General features: G+C 52.7%; 1 protein-coding gene across 3 annotated transcripts in view; it reads right to left on the reverse strand.

The window, feature by feature from the left end:
- LOC147012822 (ATP-sensitive inward rectifier potassium channel 1-like) overlaps window positions 1-16,063 on the reverse strand; it is a 73,784-nt gene extending 57,721 nt beyond the window's left edge. Inside the window, exon 1 of one of the 3 annotated variants that reach the window (XM_085854076.1) lies at window positions 15,934-16,063. Coding sequence is in view for 1 of the 3 variants with exons in the window: in XM_085854075.1 (XP_085710201.1) it covers window positions 15,774-15,815 (42 nt within the window). In the remaining 2 variants the exon portion in view is untranslated. Of the gene's footprint in view, window positions 1-15,773 lie in introns of all 3 variants that reach the window. The other 2 variants (XM_085854077.1, XM_085854075.1) reach the window with 2 other exon arrangements.
- Window positions 16,064-17,496: the final 1,433 nt, after the last annotated feature.

Genomic DNA, 17,496 nt, shown 5'->3' on the forward strand with positions numbered 1-17,496 from the left:
CCACTTTTTCTCGGGCCAATGGGGAGCGAGGTGAAAGGTCAAAGGGAGGGGGTCAAAGGCGAAGCTACGGGGGGATAAAAGGACCGTGTTCGTCAGTCAGGGGAGAGTCGAACGAGGAGAGTCCAAAGAAGAGTCCAGAGTCGGAGAGTCCAGAGGCGGAGAAGCGGCAGCGGCGAAGGCAGACGAGGGGGTGCTCGCGTCGGTGCCGGGAGCTGCACGCCCGAGGGAGGCCGGCAGCGCGACCTGGCCGAGGTGGAGACGCACACCAGGGATAATAAAGATCCTCTATACCCCGAGCATCAGCAACCCCCTCCTGTTTCCCCCCGCGCTGAGATAGTGCGACCAAGGGGGCCCCTTTCCCACCCCCTGTCAGACACTGTCCGCGAGGCCCGCGGAGTGAGGCGCCATCGCCGCTCCGCGTCTCATCACCAGACGGGTAGGCGCGACCCGGTCTCGGCCTCAGGCCCGCCTCATCCTTGAGGGTATTCTTTTCCTTGGTTTTGGGTATGTGTTGTCGGCGCCGTCTGTGAAGTAGAATTGTATAAGTGTTGCCGTGTGCTCGGTAGTCGGTATTAGCTCTGCATTGTTTTCGCTTTTATATTTGCTTTTTGTGTAAATGGAATTGTGTTTTCTTTTTTTTGTGTGCTTTTGGTGGAATTGAATATGTGTGCTTCCCGTGTGCCGCGAATAAATGTGCTTTATTATTGAACTGTTCTCCCGCTTCGCTTCGTCTTTTCCTCCATTGAATCCCCATCTTGCTTCACGTAAAGGGTTGGTAGTGGGCTGAATACGCCCGATAATTAATCGAACCGTCGAGGTCGACGATAACACCGCTCGGTTATTCTGATAGTACGGAACGGGTCGCTTAAGTGGCCCGTGTCCAAAGTCGACCTGCGGCGAGGTGCGATCGCCCAGTCTACCCTCCGTGTGGGTACTTAGGTAGGTCGAATTCGGCGAGCAACCCTATCCCACGCGGGGGCTGATTGGCTCGATCGCGGTGAGACCGAAAGGTCCACCCGTGACTGGTTCCCGGCGTTAGTCCGAGAGGATCACGACTGGATTGTCCGTCCGGTGGGCGACGTGCCGCGATTCGAGTTACGTGGCCGTCAGCACGCCGGCGGGCGCGAAATACCGCAACACTGGTGTCAGGTCGTGCGATACAAATTCATCGCCCTCCTCGCGGCACTGGTATCGGAGAACAGGAAAACGGGCTCTCCTGTCTCCGGCTAAATTCACGGGAATCGGTCCAGGGGTGAGAGAAGCGACCCCCGATTCCCTCCAAATTACGAGCGAGCTAAATTAACCCTTCACGAGAAGCAAGATGGCGTCTCAAGGCGAGCGGGAGCCGGGGGTATTAGAAATGTATATGTGTAGTAATGTAGAATCCATGGTCCAGGATGGAATCCCCGAGCAGGAAATGTTGATTGTGCAGGAACACGGACTCGCCCAACTGAACCCAGGGCCCGAGGTGGGTGCGGCAGCGGCCGCGGTGTATGACACCTCCCCCCCCCTCTCCACCAAGACCCTTCCCCAACCCCTGCCGAAACGGCTCACTCAAGCGCACCCGACGTGGCCCAGCTATGCGCCATGCTGGCGGCAATGACAAATGAAATAAAAAACGAAATGAAAGACATGAACAAACAAATAAACGAAAAGATGGATACAAATACAAACGAAATGAAAGACATGAACAAGCAAATGAATGAAGTGAAAACGACGATAGATACAAATACAAACGAAATGAAAGGCATGAACGAAAAGATGGATACAAATACAAATGAAATGAAAAACGAAATGAACAAGCAAATAAACGGAATGGAAACAAACATGAAGGAAGAAACGAAAAAGCTCCGGGGGGAGACGCAGAACATGGGCCGATGCCTGCAGGCGGGCATGAAGGCCGTTAGCAGGGAACTCAGAATGGCGACTCCACGTGTGGGAGCAAACGAGCTGGAAGGGGGTGCAACGGCTGACAGGCCCGCGGTGGAGGCGGGTAAAAAAATAATTCGGGGGGCGTGTTCGGCGAGGGTCGTGACAGAGGAATCGACGGTGACCGAAAGGGAAAAATTAAATGGGGAGACCAAAACCTGTGAGACGAGACACGAAATGACGACAACGGAAATAATAGTTGAGACAAGAGAGGTAAAGGGTGAAGAGTTGGCAGAGACACGGGAGATGGGAACGATAGAGGGAAGACTACACGATGAAGACGGGGTAAGTGACGCACACACACACGGAGGTAGTGGAGGATAATGGGGGTGAGCTCGCGGAGCGTGGAGGGACCCAGTGCGAGCACCTGGATGGCCTCCTCCAGGAACGAGGGGAGGGAGTATGCCCCCTTGAGGCGAGTCACGACCAGGTGAGTTCGGTCGTGCTTTGCGAGGTTGAGGGGACGGGTGCTGTGAACAGGTGCACGGAGAGCTTGGGGGGTATAGAGGCCCCGGAGACCCTTGTGGGGACACGAATCCCCAGTGTAGTTGTCCCTGTGTGTGTGGTGCAAGGCGTGAGTGCGTCCCCGTGTGTGGAAGCGACCCCGTGTGTGAGTGGTGTGGTGGCGATGGTGCCAGAGTGCGTGCTTCCCAGCACACCGTGTATGGAAGAGACTGCGTGTGTGAGTGTCGCCGTGTGTATGAGTGAGGTACCGCGGTTGAGTGCCCCCGCGTGTGTGGATGAGGCACGGAGTGCGAGTGAGGCACCGCAGGTGAGTGCCCCCGCACGCGTGAATGAACGGCCGTGTGCAAGGTCGCTGTGTGCAAGGGAGACCGTGTGTGTGAGAGAGCGGTATGTGAGGGAGATGTCGGTTGGCATGCGGGAGCACGCAGCCGCGTCTCCCCGTGTGAATGTGATGGAGTGGACTGTGTGCGTCGTAACACGCAGGTATGCGTGTGTGGAATGGAGACGGAGACGGCGACAGAGGAGAGAAAGCCGAGTAGCGGCTGTAGCTGTTTCGGGGACCGTGCCGGGTTCGCCCAGCAGTGAGCACGCGGTTCGTGCTGTGCAACGCACGAGACCGCCACGTGCTCGCTTGCGAGAGTGAAGTCCCGGTCCGGAAACGCACGCGGTGGATTTGCCGATCCCGCGGACGGACAAAGTTTAGGCAGGTAAATGGATTTGGACCGGACGGGTTCTCCACGCGATCGTGTGTGTTAAGCTCCAACGGGCAAAGCACATGTGTTCGCGTGGGAAACCCCTCGAGACGTGGGGCTTGTGTTTTTTTTTTGCGCACGGTGACGTCATGGCTGCACGTGTGGTTGGAATCCGGCAGGAGGGGTATCTCTGCCGGATGGTCCCGTCCAAGGAGGGACGAGGAACACGTGCAGCTGCATGACGTCACGGGCAGGTGTAAAGTGCGCGAGCTCTGAGTTGCCGCGCAGGTGCTGCGCATGAAAAAAAACAGCAAGCCTCACTTTCGGGTGCACAGGATTCCTGGGCAAGGAGGGAAGACCCCTTGACCTGGGCACCGGATGGAAACTAGCTAGCGCAAGGGCTTAGCTTAGGTAGACCGACTTCATGCGGCAGCGGTAAGTCCTCATGGAGTCCGTGGAATGGATTAGTTAGAGGGATTGTAGCCAGATTTAGGTTGGGAAATAATATGAATTTTTGAGTTTGGAGACATGGACAGACTTATGAATGTGTAGTGGGGACGTAGCTTAGCTACGTAGTGTTAAAAGGAACGTGCTGTAGTTTAAGGGACGACGTGGGAGCACGAGTTAGTTAGGGGATGCAGTTAGGAGGATGGCAGAGTTCAGTGGTGTGTGTGTTGAAGAGTTGGTGAGTGAAGTGGAAGCATGTGCTTGGTGAGTGAGTGAGGCCAGCGGGTCTGTGTGAGTGGAGCGAATGGGGAATGCATGGTGCGAGGAGTGATTGGGGGAGGAGTGACTCCCGCCCAAGGGACCCCGGGGTCAGAGTAAAGTGAGTTAGGGGGTTAGTCAAATTGAAAAATGGAGGTCGTTTTGCTGTTGGTGGGAAAGTAGGCTCGAGACCCATTTGGAGGGGTGCAGGAGCCCTGTTGACGGGCTTGGGAGCGTGGCTGCGAAAGGTGAGTATCGCTGAGTGGGTACCCCGGGCACCAGGCTAGTCGGCCGCGGTAGGCCAAGGGCCCATGGGGGGCCGGGATAGCGTAGTGGGCACGGGTGCGCCTGCTTGGTGAGGGGGCCCGGGGCGCCATTAGCCGCGTGGGCAGTGTTGTGGGCACGGGTGACCCTCGGAAAGGGGCCCGGGAGGCCGGCCTGCCACGTGTGCGTTTCAGGGGAGGTGCCATGGGGGGCACTCCCCGGTGTTAGGGAGCTGGTAGACTCGGAGGCAGTGTAGTGCCCGGGGGTGCCATAGCGGGAGATTCGGCAGAGGGTCGTGCCTGCCAAAGGGAGCCACGTGTCCCAGCCAGGAGACCGTGTGAGGGCACGGAGAGAAAATTGGGGGGCGAGGCCCGAAATTGTGAGGACACCAACACAGGCGACGGGAATCTGGGTTGTTAGAACCAATAGTTTAAGCGAGAGGCGCTTGTTGAAAGCCCCGGGGTAGTTTAACAGTTAAATGGTTAGGGTAGATTAGGAGATGTACCCCTCCGCACCATCCATCCCCTCGCTGTCGTTGTGGGCCGCTGGACCCACTTTGGTTATAGATCGCCGAACTCTGGGGAGGCCATTCTGAGGCTTCGTTGGGCCTCGACACAGGACGCTAGCTCTCCCTTGTTCCCCTCCAGGAAGGGAACGTAGGGGTTGGGAGTAGGCTAGGTGACAGGATAGGTTAGCCGAACAAGGACGATAAAGGGGGTTAGGGGACGATTTATAGTGGGGAAGTAAGAATAAAAACAACAAAAAAATAAGTTGGGGCTAAATTGGGGTTTGACAAATTAAGGGAGTGGGTATGTACAGTGACAGGCAAAGGCGATAGTTGGGAGGGAGACAGGTAGGTAGGTCCGAGCCCGCCTTCCAAGTGGCCAGCACCACCGCACTCCCTCCACCAACCTCCATTGAACGGCAAAGGCTGGCCAACTTCATCGGCTGGCCGTGTTTTGCTTCAAGGCGGAGGCCGGCCAACTTCATCGGCAGCTGTGTGCTGCAAGGCCTGTGCCGGCCAGTTCATCTGCTGGCTGTTTTTCTTCGAGGCCTGTGCCGGCCAGTTCGTCTGCCGGCTGTGTTTGCCTGCAGCGGCCTTCTTCTGCGGGCTGTGTTTGCCTGCTGCCTTTGCCATGCCATGCCCACTGCCCACGTTCACCAGCCCCGTTCAATTTTTGCTTTGCCCCCCCCTGTTCATTTCCATGTGCGCCAGGATCAGAAAGCAACAGTTTGCAAGCTGCGAGAACTGCCCTGTTGGCAGCTACAACACGGGCCTGCAGTGGCGGCCCATGCACCGTGTTTGCGTCCATCCATTCATCCATCCATTCGTTGTGCTCATTGCGTGTGCCACTTGAGCTGGCACGGAGACTACGTTTGTGCGGCCCATGCACCGTTGTGGTTCACTGCATTCAGTTCAAACCGTTCATGCATCCATTCGTTGTGCTCATTGCGTGTGCCGCTTGAGCTGGCACGGAGACTGCGTTGTGCAGCCCAAGCACCGTTGTGGTTCACTGAGTTCAGTTCAAAAGGGAAGGCCTTGGACTGCGTGTAAGCAGCCAGCCACGTTCCCTGTCACCTGCATTGTTTGAGCCAGAGACTGCATGTGGGCAGCCTGGCTCCCTGCTAACTGCTTTCTTTTTGCAGAGTTCAATGATCCTGGGCCATGGTTTAGTGTAAAATTTGTAAGTTAAGGTTAAGATGTACTGTAAATATGAGTGCGCCCCCGGCATGTCTGTCTAGCGCCGGCAATCTTATTTAAGTCGTCCGTGTGAGTGAGTTTAGATAGTTACGCAGCCCTCAGGTTATTTATTTTGGGGACACGAATACCATGAATGTCGCACTCAGGGATCCGTAGGTAAAATGTACTAGGGGAAAACTACACATGATGGCACACGAAAATTTGACGACTCGGGACGAGTCTGTAAAAAGGGGAGGGGGTAGTGTTGTGGTTACCAAATTCGCAAACCACCATTCAGGCCCCTTAGGTGAGGTATCTCGGTAAGTACATGTGTAGTTAGGCCCGAACCCGTTGTCTAGTGGGAATACATGTCATTTATGCGTGCTGCGACTCTTCAGGATAGCCGTTTTTCTTTTGCTATCTTTATTTTGGACCAACCGCCATGATTACAACCACAACCACCGCTTCACCACAACTGCCACGACCTTCACGTCACACCTCGCAACCGTAGCATCGCCACCGTTCTTGCCCCGCTGTGGGTACCGGTGTTGGACTCATGCAGAGCGCGCGTCGAACAGCGTGTACAAAATCACGGATTTTGTGCTTCAAAAACGGATCAAAAACGACACACGCCCACTTTTTGCCGTCCAATCGGTGAGCGAGGGGCGAATTGGCCCCGCCTCCAGCACGATCGATATATGCAAATTTGTGGATCAAAAAGCCTTCACGCCCACTTTTTCTCGGGCCAATGGGGAGCGAGGTGAAAGGTCAAAGGGAGGGGGTCAAAGGCGAAGCTACGGGGGGATAAAAGGACCGTGTTCGTCAGTCAGGGGAGAGTCGAACGAGGAGAGTCCAAAGAAGAGTCCAGAGTCGGAGAGTCCAGAGGCGGAGAAGCGGCAGCGGCGAAGGCAGACGAGGGGGTGCTCGCGTCGGTGCCGGGAGCTGCACGCCCGAGGGAGGCCGGCAGCGCGACCTGGCCGAGGTGGAGACGCACACCAGGGATAATAAAGATCCTCTATACCCCGAGCATCAGCAACCCCCTCCTGTTTCCCCCCGCGCTGAGATAGTGCGACCAAGGGGGCCCCTTTCCCACCCCCTGTCAGACACTGTCCGCGAGGCCCGCGGAGTGAGGCGCCATCGCCGCTCCGCGTCTCATCACCAGACGGGTAGGCGCGACCCGGTCTCGGCCTCAGGCCCGCCTCATCCTTGAGGGTATTCTTTTCCTTGGTTTTGGGTATGTGTTGTCGGCGCCGTCTGTGAAGTAGAATTGTATAAGTGTTGCCGTGTGCTCGGTAGTCGGTATTAGCTCTGCATTGTTTTCGCTTTTATATTTGCTTTTTGTGTAAATGGAATTGTGTTTTCTTTTTTTGTGTGCTTTTGGTGGAATTGAATATGTGTGCTTCCCGTGTGCCGCGAATAAATGTGCTTTATTATTGAACTGTTCTCCCGCTTCGCTTCGTCTTTTCCTCCATTGAATCCCCATCTTGCTTCACGTAAAGGGTTGGTAGTGGGCTGAATACGCCCGATAATTAATCGAACCGTCGAGGTCGACGATAACACCGCTCGGTTATTCTGATAGTACGGAACGGGTCGCTTAAGTGGCCCGTGTCCAAAGTCGACCTGCGGCGAGGTGCGATCGCCCAGTCTACCCTCCATGTGGGTACTTAGGTAGGTCGAATTCGGCGAGCAACCCTATCCCACGCGGGGGCTGATTGGCTCGATCGCGGTGAGACCGAAAGGTCCACCCGTGACTGGTTCCCGGCGTTAGTCCGAGAGGATCACGACTGGATTGTCCGTCCGGTGGGCGACGTGCCGCGATTCGAGTTACGTGGCCGTCAGCACGCCGGCGGGCGCGAAATACCGCAACACTGGTGTCAGGTCGTGCGATACAAATTCATCGCCCTCCTCGCGGCACTGGTATCGGAGAACAGGAAAACGGGCTCTCCTGTCTCCGGCTAAATTCACGGGAATCGGTCCAGGGGTGAGAGAAGCGACCCCGATTCCCTCCAAATTACGAGCGAGCTAAATTAACCCTTCACGAGAAGCAAGATGGCGTCTCAAGGCGAGCGGGAGCCGGGGGTATTAGAAATGTATATGTGTAGTAATGTAGAATCCATGGTCCAGGATGGAATCCCCGAGCAGGAAATGTTGATTGTGCAGGAACACGGACTCGCCCAACTGAACCCAGGGCCCGAGGTGGGTGCGGCAGCGGCCGCGGTGTATGACACCTTACCTCCCCCCTCTCCACCAAGACCCTTCCCCAACCCCTGCCGAAACGGCTCACTCAAGCGCACCCGACGTGGCCCAGCTATGCGCCATGCTGGCGGCAATGACAAATGAAATAAAAAACGAAATGAAAGACATGAACAAACAAATAAACGAAAAGATGGATACAAATACAAACGAAATGAAAGACATGAACAAGCAAATGAATGAAGTGAAAACGACGATAGATACAAATACAAACGAAATGAAAGGCATGAACGAAAAGATGGATACAAATACAAATGAAATGAAAAACGAAATGAACAAGCAAATAAACGGAATGGAAACAAACATGAAGGAAGAAACGAAAAAGCTCCGGGGGGAGACGCAGAACATGGGCCGATGCCTGCAGGCGGGCATGAAGGCCGTTAGCAGGGAACTCAGAATGGCGACTCCACGTGTGGGAGCAAACGAGCTGGAAGGGGGTGCAACGGCTGACAGGCCCGCGGTGGAGGCGGGTAAAAAAATAATTCGGGGGGCGTGTTGGGCGAGGGTCGTGACAGAGGAATCGACGGTGACCGAAAGGGAACAAATAAAAGGGGAGACCAAAACCTGTGAGACGAGACACGAAATGACGACAACGGAAATAATAGTTGAGACAAGAGAGGTAAAGGGTGAAGAGTTGGCAGAGACACGGGAGATGGGAACGATAGAGGGAAGACTACACGATGAAGACGGGGTAAGTGACGCACACACACACGGAGGTAGTGGAGGATAATGGGGGTGAGCTCGCGGAGCGTGGAGGGACCCAGTGCGAGCACCTGGATGGCCTCCTCCAGGAACGAGGGGAGGGAGTATGCCCCCTTGAGGCGAGTCACGACCAGGTGAGTTCGGTCGTGCTTTGCGAGGTTGAGGGGACGGGTGCTGTGAACAGGTGCACGGAGAGCTTGGGGGGTATAGAGGCCCCGGAGACCCTTGTGGGGACACGAATCCCCAGTGTAGTTGTCCCTGTGTGTGTGGTGCAAGGCGTGAGTGCGTCCCCGTGTGTGGAAGCGACCCCGTGTGTGAGTGGTGTGGTGGCGATGGTGCCGGAGTGCGTGCTTCCCAGCACACCGTGTATGGAAGAGACTGCGTGTGTGAGTGTCGCCGTGTGTATGAGTGAGGTACCGCGGTTGAGTGCCCCCGCGTGTGTGGATGAGGCACGGAGTGCGAGTGAGGCACCGCAGGTGAGTGCCCCCGCACGCGTGAATGAACGGCCGTGTGCAAGGTCGCTGTGTGCAAGGGAGACCGTGTGTGTGAGAGAGCGGTATGTGAGGGAGATGTCGGTTGGCATGCGGGAGCACGCAGCCGCGTCTCCCCGTGTGAATGTGATGGAGTGGACTGTGTGCGTCGTAACACGCAGGTATGCGTGTGTGGAATGGAGACGGAGACGGCGACAGAGGAGAGAAAGCCGAGTAGCGGCTGTAGCTGTTTCGGGGACCGTGCCGGGTTCGCCCAGCAGTGAGCACGCGGTTCGTGCTGTGCAACGCACGAGACCGCCACGTGCTCGCTTGCGAGAGTGAAGTCCCGGTCCGGAAACGCACGCGGTGGATTTGCCGATCCCGCGGACGGACAAAGTTTAGGCAGGTAAATGGATTTGGACCGGACGGGTTCTCCACGCGATCGTGTGTGTTAAGCTCCAACGGGCAAAGCACATGTGTTCGCGTGGGAAACCCCTCGAGACGTGGGGCTTGTGTTTTTTTTTTGCGCACGGTGACGTCATGGCTGCACGTGTGGTTGGAATCCGGCAGGAGGGGTATCTCTGCCGGATGGTCCCGTCCAAGGAGGGACGAGGAACACGTGCAGCTGCATGACGTCACGGGCAGGTGTAAAGTGCGCGAGCTCTGAGTTGCCGCGCAGGTGCTGCGCATGAAAAAAAAAAAACAGCAAGCCTCACTTTCGGGTGCACAGGATTCCTGGGCAAGGAGGGAAGACCCCCTTGACCTGGGCACAGGATGGAAACTAGTTAGGGGGAAGGGTTAGCTTAGTTAGACCGACTTCATGGGGCAGGGGTAAGTCCTCATGGAGTCCGTGGAATGGATTAGTTAGAGGGATTGTAGCCAGATTTAGGTTGGGAAATAATATGAATTTTTGAGTTTGGAGACATGGACAGACTTATGAATGTGTAGTGGGGACGTAGCTTAGCTACGTAGTGTTAAAAGGAACGTGCTGTAGTTTAAGGGACGACGTGGGAGCACGAGTTAGTTAGGGGATGCAGTTAGGAGGATGGCAGAGTTCAGTGGTGTGTGTGTTGAAGAGTTGGTGAGTGAAGTGGAAGCATGTGCTTGGTGAGTGAGTGAGGCCAGCGGGTCTGTGTGAGTGGAGCGAATGGGGAATGCATGGTGCGATGAGTGATTGGGGGGAGGAGTGACTCCCGCCCAAGGGACCCCGGGGTCAGAGTAAAGTGAGTTAGGGGGTTAGTCAAATTGAAAAATGGAGGTCGTTTTGCTGTTGGTGGGAAAGTAGGCTCGAGACCCATTTGGAGGGGTGCAGGAGCCCTGTTGACGGGCTTGGGAGCGTGGCTGCGAAAGGTGAGTATCGCTGAGTGGGTACCCCGGGCACCAGGCTAGTCGGCCGCGGTAGGCCAAGGGCCCATGGGGGGCCGGGATAGCGTAGTGGGCACGGGTGCGCCTGCTTGGTGAGGGGGCCCGGGGCGCCATTAGCCGCGTGGGCAGTGTTGTGGGCACGGGTGACCCTCGGAAAGGGGCCCGGGAGGCCGGCCTGCCACGTGTGCGTTTCAGGGGAGGTGCCATGGGGGGCACTCCCCGGTGTTAGGGAGCTGGTAGACTCGGAGGCAGTGTAGTGCCCGGGGTGCCATAGCGGGAGATTCGGCAGAGGGTCGTGCCTGCCAAAGGGAGCCACGTGTCCCAGCCAGGAGACCGTGTGAGGGCACGGAGAGAAAATTGGGGGGCGAGGCCCGAAATTGTGAGGACACCAACACAGGCGACGGGAATCTGGGTTGTTAGAACCAATAGTTTAAGCGAGAGGCGCTTGTTGAAAGCCCCGGGGTAGTTTAACAGTTAAATGGTTAGGGTAGATTAGGAGATGTACCCCTCCGCACCATCCATCCCCTCGCTGTCGTTGTGGGCCGCTGGACCCACTTTGGTTATAGATCGCCGAACTCTGGGGAGGCCATTCTGAGGCTTCGTTGGGCCTCGACACAGGACGCTAGCTCTCCCTTGTTCCCCTCCAGGAAGGGAACGTAGGGGTTGGGAGTAGGCTAGGTGACAGGATAGGTTAGCCGAACAAGGACGATAAAGGGGGTTAGGGGACGATTTATAGTGGGGAAGTAAGAATAAAAACAACAAAAAAATAAGTTGGGGCTAAATTGGGGTTTGACAAATTAAGGGAGTGGGTATGTACAGTGACAGGCAAAGGCGATAGTTGGGAGGGAGACAGGTAGGTAGGTCCGAGCCCGCCTTCCAAGTGGCCAGCACCACCGCACTCCCTCCACCAACCTCCATTGAACGGCAAAGGCTGGCCAACTTCATCGGCTGGCCGTGTTTTGCTTCAAGGCGGAGGCCGGCCAACTTCATCGGCAGCTGTGTGCTGCAAGGCCTGTGCCGGCCAGTTCATCTGCTGGCTGTTTTTCTTCGAGGCCTGTGCCGGCCAGTTCGTCTGCCGGCTGTGTTTGCCTGCAGCGGCCTTCTTCTGCGGGCTGTGTTTGCCTGCTGCCTTTGCCATGCCATGCCCACTGCCCACGTTCACCAGCCCCGTTCAATTTTTGCTTTGCCCCCCCCTGTTCATTTCCATGTGCGCCAGGATCAGAAAGCAACAGTTTGCAAGCTGCGAGAACTGCCCTGTTGGCAGCTACAACACGGGCCTGCAGTGGCGGCCCATGCACCGTGTTTGCGTCCATCCATTCATCCATCCATTCGTTGTGCTCATTGCGTGTGCCACTTGAGCTGGCACGGAGACTACGTTTGTGCGGCCCATGCACCGTTGTGGTTCACTGCATTCAGTTCAAACCGTTCATGCATCCATTCGTTGTGCTCATTGCGTGTGCCGCTTGAGCTGGCACGGAGACTGCGTTGTGCAGCCCAAGCACCGTTGTGGTTCACTGAGTTCAGTTCAAAAGGGAAGGCCTTGGACTGCGTGTGAGCAGCCAGCCACGTTCCCTGTCACCTGCATTGTTTGAGCCAGAGACTGCATGTGGGCAGCCTGGCTCCCTGCTAACTGCTTTCTTTTTGCAGAGTTCAATGATCCTGGGCCATGGTTTAGTGTAAAATTTGTAAGTTAAGGTTAAGATGTACTGTAAATATGAGTGCGCCTCCGGCATGTCTGTCTAGCGCCGGCAATCTTATTTAAGTCGTCCGTGTGAGTGAGTTTAGATAGTTACGCAGCCCTCAGGTTATTTATTTTGGGGACACGAATACCATGAATGTCGCACTCAGGGATCCGTAGGTAAAATGTACTAGGGGAAAACTACACATGATGGCACACGAAAATTTGACGACTCGGGACGAGTCTGTAAAAAGGGGAGGGGTAGTGTTGTGGTTACCAAATTCGCAAACCACCATTCAGGCCCCTTAGGTGAGGTATCTCGGTAAGTACATGTGTAGTTAGGCCCGAACCCGTTGTCTAGTGGGAATACATGTCATTTATGCGTGCTGCGACTCTTCAGGATAGCCGTTTTTCTTTTGCTATCTTTATTTTGGACCAACCGCCATGATTACAACCACAACCACCGCTTCACCACAACTGCCACGACCTTCACGTCACACCTCGCAACCGTAGCATCGCCACCGTTCTTGCCCCGCTGTGGGTACCGGTGTTGGACTCATGCAGAGCGCGCGTCGAACAGCGTGTACAAAATCACGGATTTTGTGCTTCAAAAACGGATCAAAAACGACACACGCCCACTTTTTGCCGTCCAATCGGTGAGCGAGGGGCGAATTGGCCCCGCCTCCAGGACGATCGATATATGCAAATTTGTGGATCAAAAAGCCTTCACGCCCACTTTTTCTCGGGCCAATGGGGAGCGAGGTGAAAGGTCAAAGGGAGGGGGTCAAAGGCGAAGCTACGGGGGGATAAAAGGACCGTGTTCGTCAGTCAGGGGAGAGTCGAACGAGGAGAGTCCAAAGAAGAGTCCAGAGTCGGAGAGTCCAGAGGCGGAGAGGCGGCAGCGGCGAAGGCAGACGAGGGGGTGCTCGCGTCGGTGCCGGGAGCTGCACGCCCGAGGGAGGCCGGCAGCGCGACCTGGCCGAGGTGGAGACGCACACCAGGGATAATAAAGATCCTCTATACCCCGAGCATCAGCAACCCCCTCCTGTTTCCCCCCGCGCTGAGATAGTGCGACCAAGGGGGCCCCTTTCCCACCCCCTGTCAGACACTGTCCGCGAGGCCCGCAGAGTGAGGCGCCATCGCCGCTCCGCGTCTCATCACCAGACGGGTAGGCGCGACCCGGTCTCGGCCTCAGGCCCGCCTCATCCTTGAGGGTATTCTTTTCCTTGGTTTTGGGTATGTGTTGTCGGCGCCGTCTGTGAAGTAGAATTGTATAAGTGTTGCCGTGTGCTCGGTAGTCGGTATTAGCTCTGCATTGTTTTCGCTTTTATATTTGCTTTTTGTGTAAATGGAATTGTGTTTTCTTTTTTTTGTGTGCTTTTGGTGGAATTGAATATGTGTGCTTCCCGTGTGCCGCGAATAAATGTGCTTTATTATTGAACTGTTCTCCCGCTTCGCTTCTTCTTTTCCTCCATTGAATCCCCATCTTGCTTCACGTAAAGGGTTGGTAGTGGGCTGAATACGCCCGATAATTAATCGAACCGTCGAGGTCGACGATAACACCGCTCGGTTATTCTGATAGTACGGAACGGGTCGCTTAAGTGGCCCGTGTCCAAAGTCGACCTGCGGCGAGGTGCGATCGCCCGGTCTACCCTCCGCGTGGGTACTTAGGTAGGTCGACCCGGCGAGCAACCCTATCCCACGCGGGGGCTGATTGGCTCGATCGCGGTGAGACCGAAAGGTCCACCCGTGACTGGTTCCCGGCGTTAGTCCGAGAGGGTCACGACTGGATTGTCCGTCCGGTGGGCGACGTGCCGCGATTCGAGTTACGTGGCCGTCAGCACGCCGGCGGGCGCGAAATCCGCAACAATATATATATATATATATATATATATATATATATATATATATATATATATATATATATATATATATATATATAATTAAATTATATACTTTTTTCACTAATACCCCAACTTGCTCTCCAAACTCTCTGTCCAGGGTATCCAAAGTCACCTCCACGCACTGACTTCCTCTACTCTTGTAGACAACGCGTCACACTCAATGAAATCCTTTCATCTCCTCTCCCTGTAAAAGATGGAGTGCCCCAAGGCAGTGTTCTGGGCCCAGTCCCATTCCTGATCTTCATCAATGATCTCACTAACTCTGGAAAATCCCCTTTATCTATTCGCTGATGGCTCCACCCTCTGCCGTGACATTCCTCATCCTTCAGACAGGTAGGCTGCAGCCTCTTCCCACTTCAAACCTCGACACAATCACAAGCTGGTCAAAAACTTGGAATATGTCTTTCAATCCTCACAAATGTCACACTCACTATCTCTCTCCGAAAGGACCGTCTGGCAAACCCAGGTATTAGTGGGTGGGAATCATAAGATCTATTTTCTTAACAACCCTCTTGGAGCTCAGCTACTCTAATTTTTGGGTCTCACTCACTGTCAGAATGACCGTTTTTGGGCAAGCCGCACACACCCTCAAGTTGGCTTGCAAAGCTACTCGCAGACTGGGCATCCTCCATCGTGCAAGTCTTTACTTGGAACATCTGGACTCTCATCCACCTCCAAGACCTTCCTCCGCAGCCTGAGATATCACCGATATCCTTGAGTTTAACCATTCCTTTCCCGAGAAATCACCGATATCCATGAGTTAACCATTCCTTTCCCTAGAAATCACCGATATCCATGAGTTAACCATTCCTTTCCCTAGAAATCACCGATATGCATGAGTTAACCATTCCTTTCCCTAGAAATCACCGATATCCATGAGTTAACCATTCCTTTCCCTAGAAATCACCGATATCCATGAGTTAACCATTCCTTTGCCTCGATTAGCACATGTAGTAGTGCTCTCCCCTCTTGGCTGATGCCCTTGCCTCACACCTTGCTCGGGATGATGCTGAGATAAGAGTTTGTAGCTGGGTGAGGAATCGAGCACAGGCCAGACGGGTGCTAGAATGCTCAGAGAGTCAGAGGTGTGTGTGTGCATGCTCCTCTAGGCTCTCGGCCATCCTTCCAGGTTAGTTCTCTGTCAAGGAACTTCCAACACAGGAGTGATTCGGCCAATGAAGCCTGTGCAAAGGTCGGCAGCCAATAGTTGTTTTGTTCGTGCTGTATCCTTTCTAAATGCTAAACGTCGAGCAAGGAAGTAGCACATACCATGTTTAGTCTTGGTATGACTACCGGGGTACGGTTCGAACCGCCGAGCTTCCAGACTCAGAGAGGACACACTAACATTACTCAGAATGCTTTGCACAAACTCAACAACGGGTCTGAGATAATACAGAAAAATAACAAACAATGAACTTGTACTTGCTAGTAGTCAGTAGTTTAGATCTCACAAGCAAGTGCATAGTTCGCAGCTCATTGCATATATGCATATATATATATATATATATATATATATATATATATATATATATATATATATATATATATATTGAGGTTTGAGGTATAACAATCAACGAGGTGAACACTCGCAAAGCAAAAAATCCAAACCGTGAAAGCATCGATTGGTATGTACTCGTCGTGTACAGGTATTTACTATTTACTCACAGTTTCAAGTTTCCAATCCCAAAATTTACACAACTCGCGCATTTCGGCGAAAAGTCGTTCAACCAGTCAGGCTTTGCTCGGCACGACGATCTCACCCTTCGGATTCCGCTGTCAAAGTGCTCGTAAAGTTACAATAGCAGGGTGTAAAGTTGTTGCTCACGTGAAACTGTGGCCGTAAAGGTGTTTGAACGCCACGCCGTGCAGACTCGCCTGTGATTCGTGCGTGTCCGGTGGTCTTTGCACAAACTCGGCATCTTTAAGGAACGTATGGAATTTACGTGACGTATGTGGTGATGGGGGTGAGGTTACGGCGTATGGAGGTCGGTGTGAAAATTTCCGAGGTGTGTCGTGTGGAGCAGGTGAGGGTGTAAAGGACGCACTCGCCAAACAGGAGGATCAATTGTGTAATTTTAGAACGTTTTTTTTCCCCCATTGTTCATTTCCCACCTTGGACATTTGCCGTAACAACATTCCCATCAATTATACAGCACAAGTTAATGTCGAGAATTGGAGGCTAAAGATCCATAGACAATCTTCGACGAACAAACACCCGTGCGAGCTTTGACCTTGTAAAACGGAATAAAAATACGAAAACGGCCCTTTCGACATTGTGACGTCATACTTCATGGTTTCATAATCAAAGCATCACAGACACGAGGCTGAATGGTGAATAATTTACAAAGTTAAAAAAAAAAAACAACTGAAGATAATAATACAAATTAACCAAATCAGGAACATTCACGTCATCACTCAACAATCGACCTCTTCCATGAGTATCGATCATATATATATATATATATATATATATATATATATATATATATATATATATATATATATATATATATATATATATATATATGTATATGTATATATATATGTATATGTATATATGTATATATATATATATGTATGTATATATATGTATATATATATGTATGTATATATGTATATGTATATATGTATATGTATATATGTATATGTATATATATATATATATATATGTATATATATATATATATATATATATATATATATATATATATATATATATATATATATATATATATATATACTGTATACAACAAGAATGAGTGCACTGCGGTACAACGCGCATATACATTCGATTTTAAAATATTTTTCCCCGCGATCATGAAAAAAAACAAAAAACATAAAACACACACACAGGAATGTGTATAACCTTTTATTTGAAGCATGTATGAAATGCCATGAATATAAATATGCCTGGTGTTGGCTTCATGGTTAGGGTGGTGGGCTTGGGATCCGAGGATCCTGAGTTCAAATCCTACTCAGCTGTTGAATAAATACCAGGTGGGGTTGACTCGGCCTGTCATCCTTCTGAGGTCAGCAAAATGAGTACCAGCTTACTGGTACACTGTGTCGGAGTGGTGACCCGTCCAGGATTGTGCCAAATAGCCGAGGAGACCGCTTTGGCAGCACCAACGCTCTACACAGAGTCTGGTCCCAATGGATGAATAAAAAAATGTTTTGTTATAGTGAAACAATCATTCTTGGCCCGGATCAATATGACCCACTTATATGCTTCAAAAATATAAGATCTATCAGCCTGAAACTTTGCATGCACACTAAGGGAACTCCAATGGCGTGCATGAGTGAAAATTGGGTGTTTGAGTTAATTAAAACACCCCTTTTGAAAATAATTCACGGTCGTATTTAATTATATCCTTTGTGAGGCGATCCT

Source organism: Eptatretus burgeri, chromosome 14 (genome assembly GCF_056783735.1).
Source record: "Eptatretus burgeri isolate ZD-2024b chromosome 14, Ebu_testis_v1, whole genome shotgun sequence".
In the NCBI taxonomy this organism is placed as follows: domain Eukaryota; kingdom Metazoa; phylum Chordata; class Myxini; order Myxiniformes; family Myxinidae; genus Eptatretus; species Eptatretus burgeri.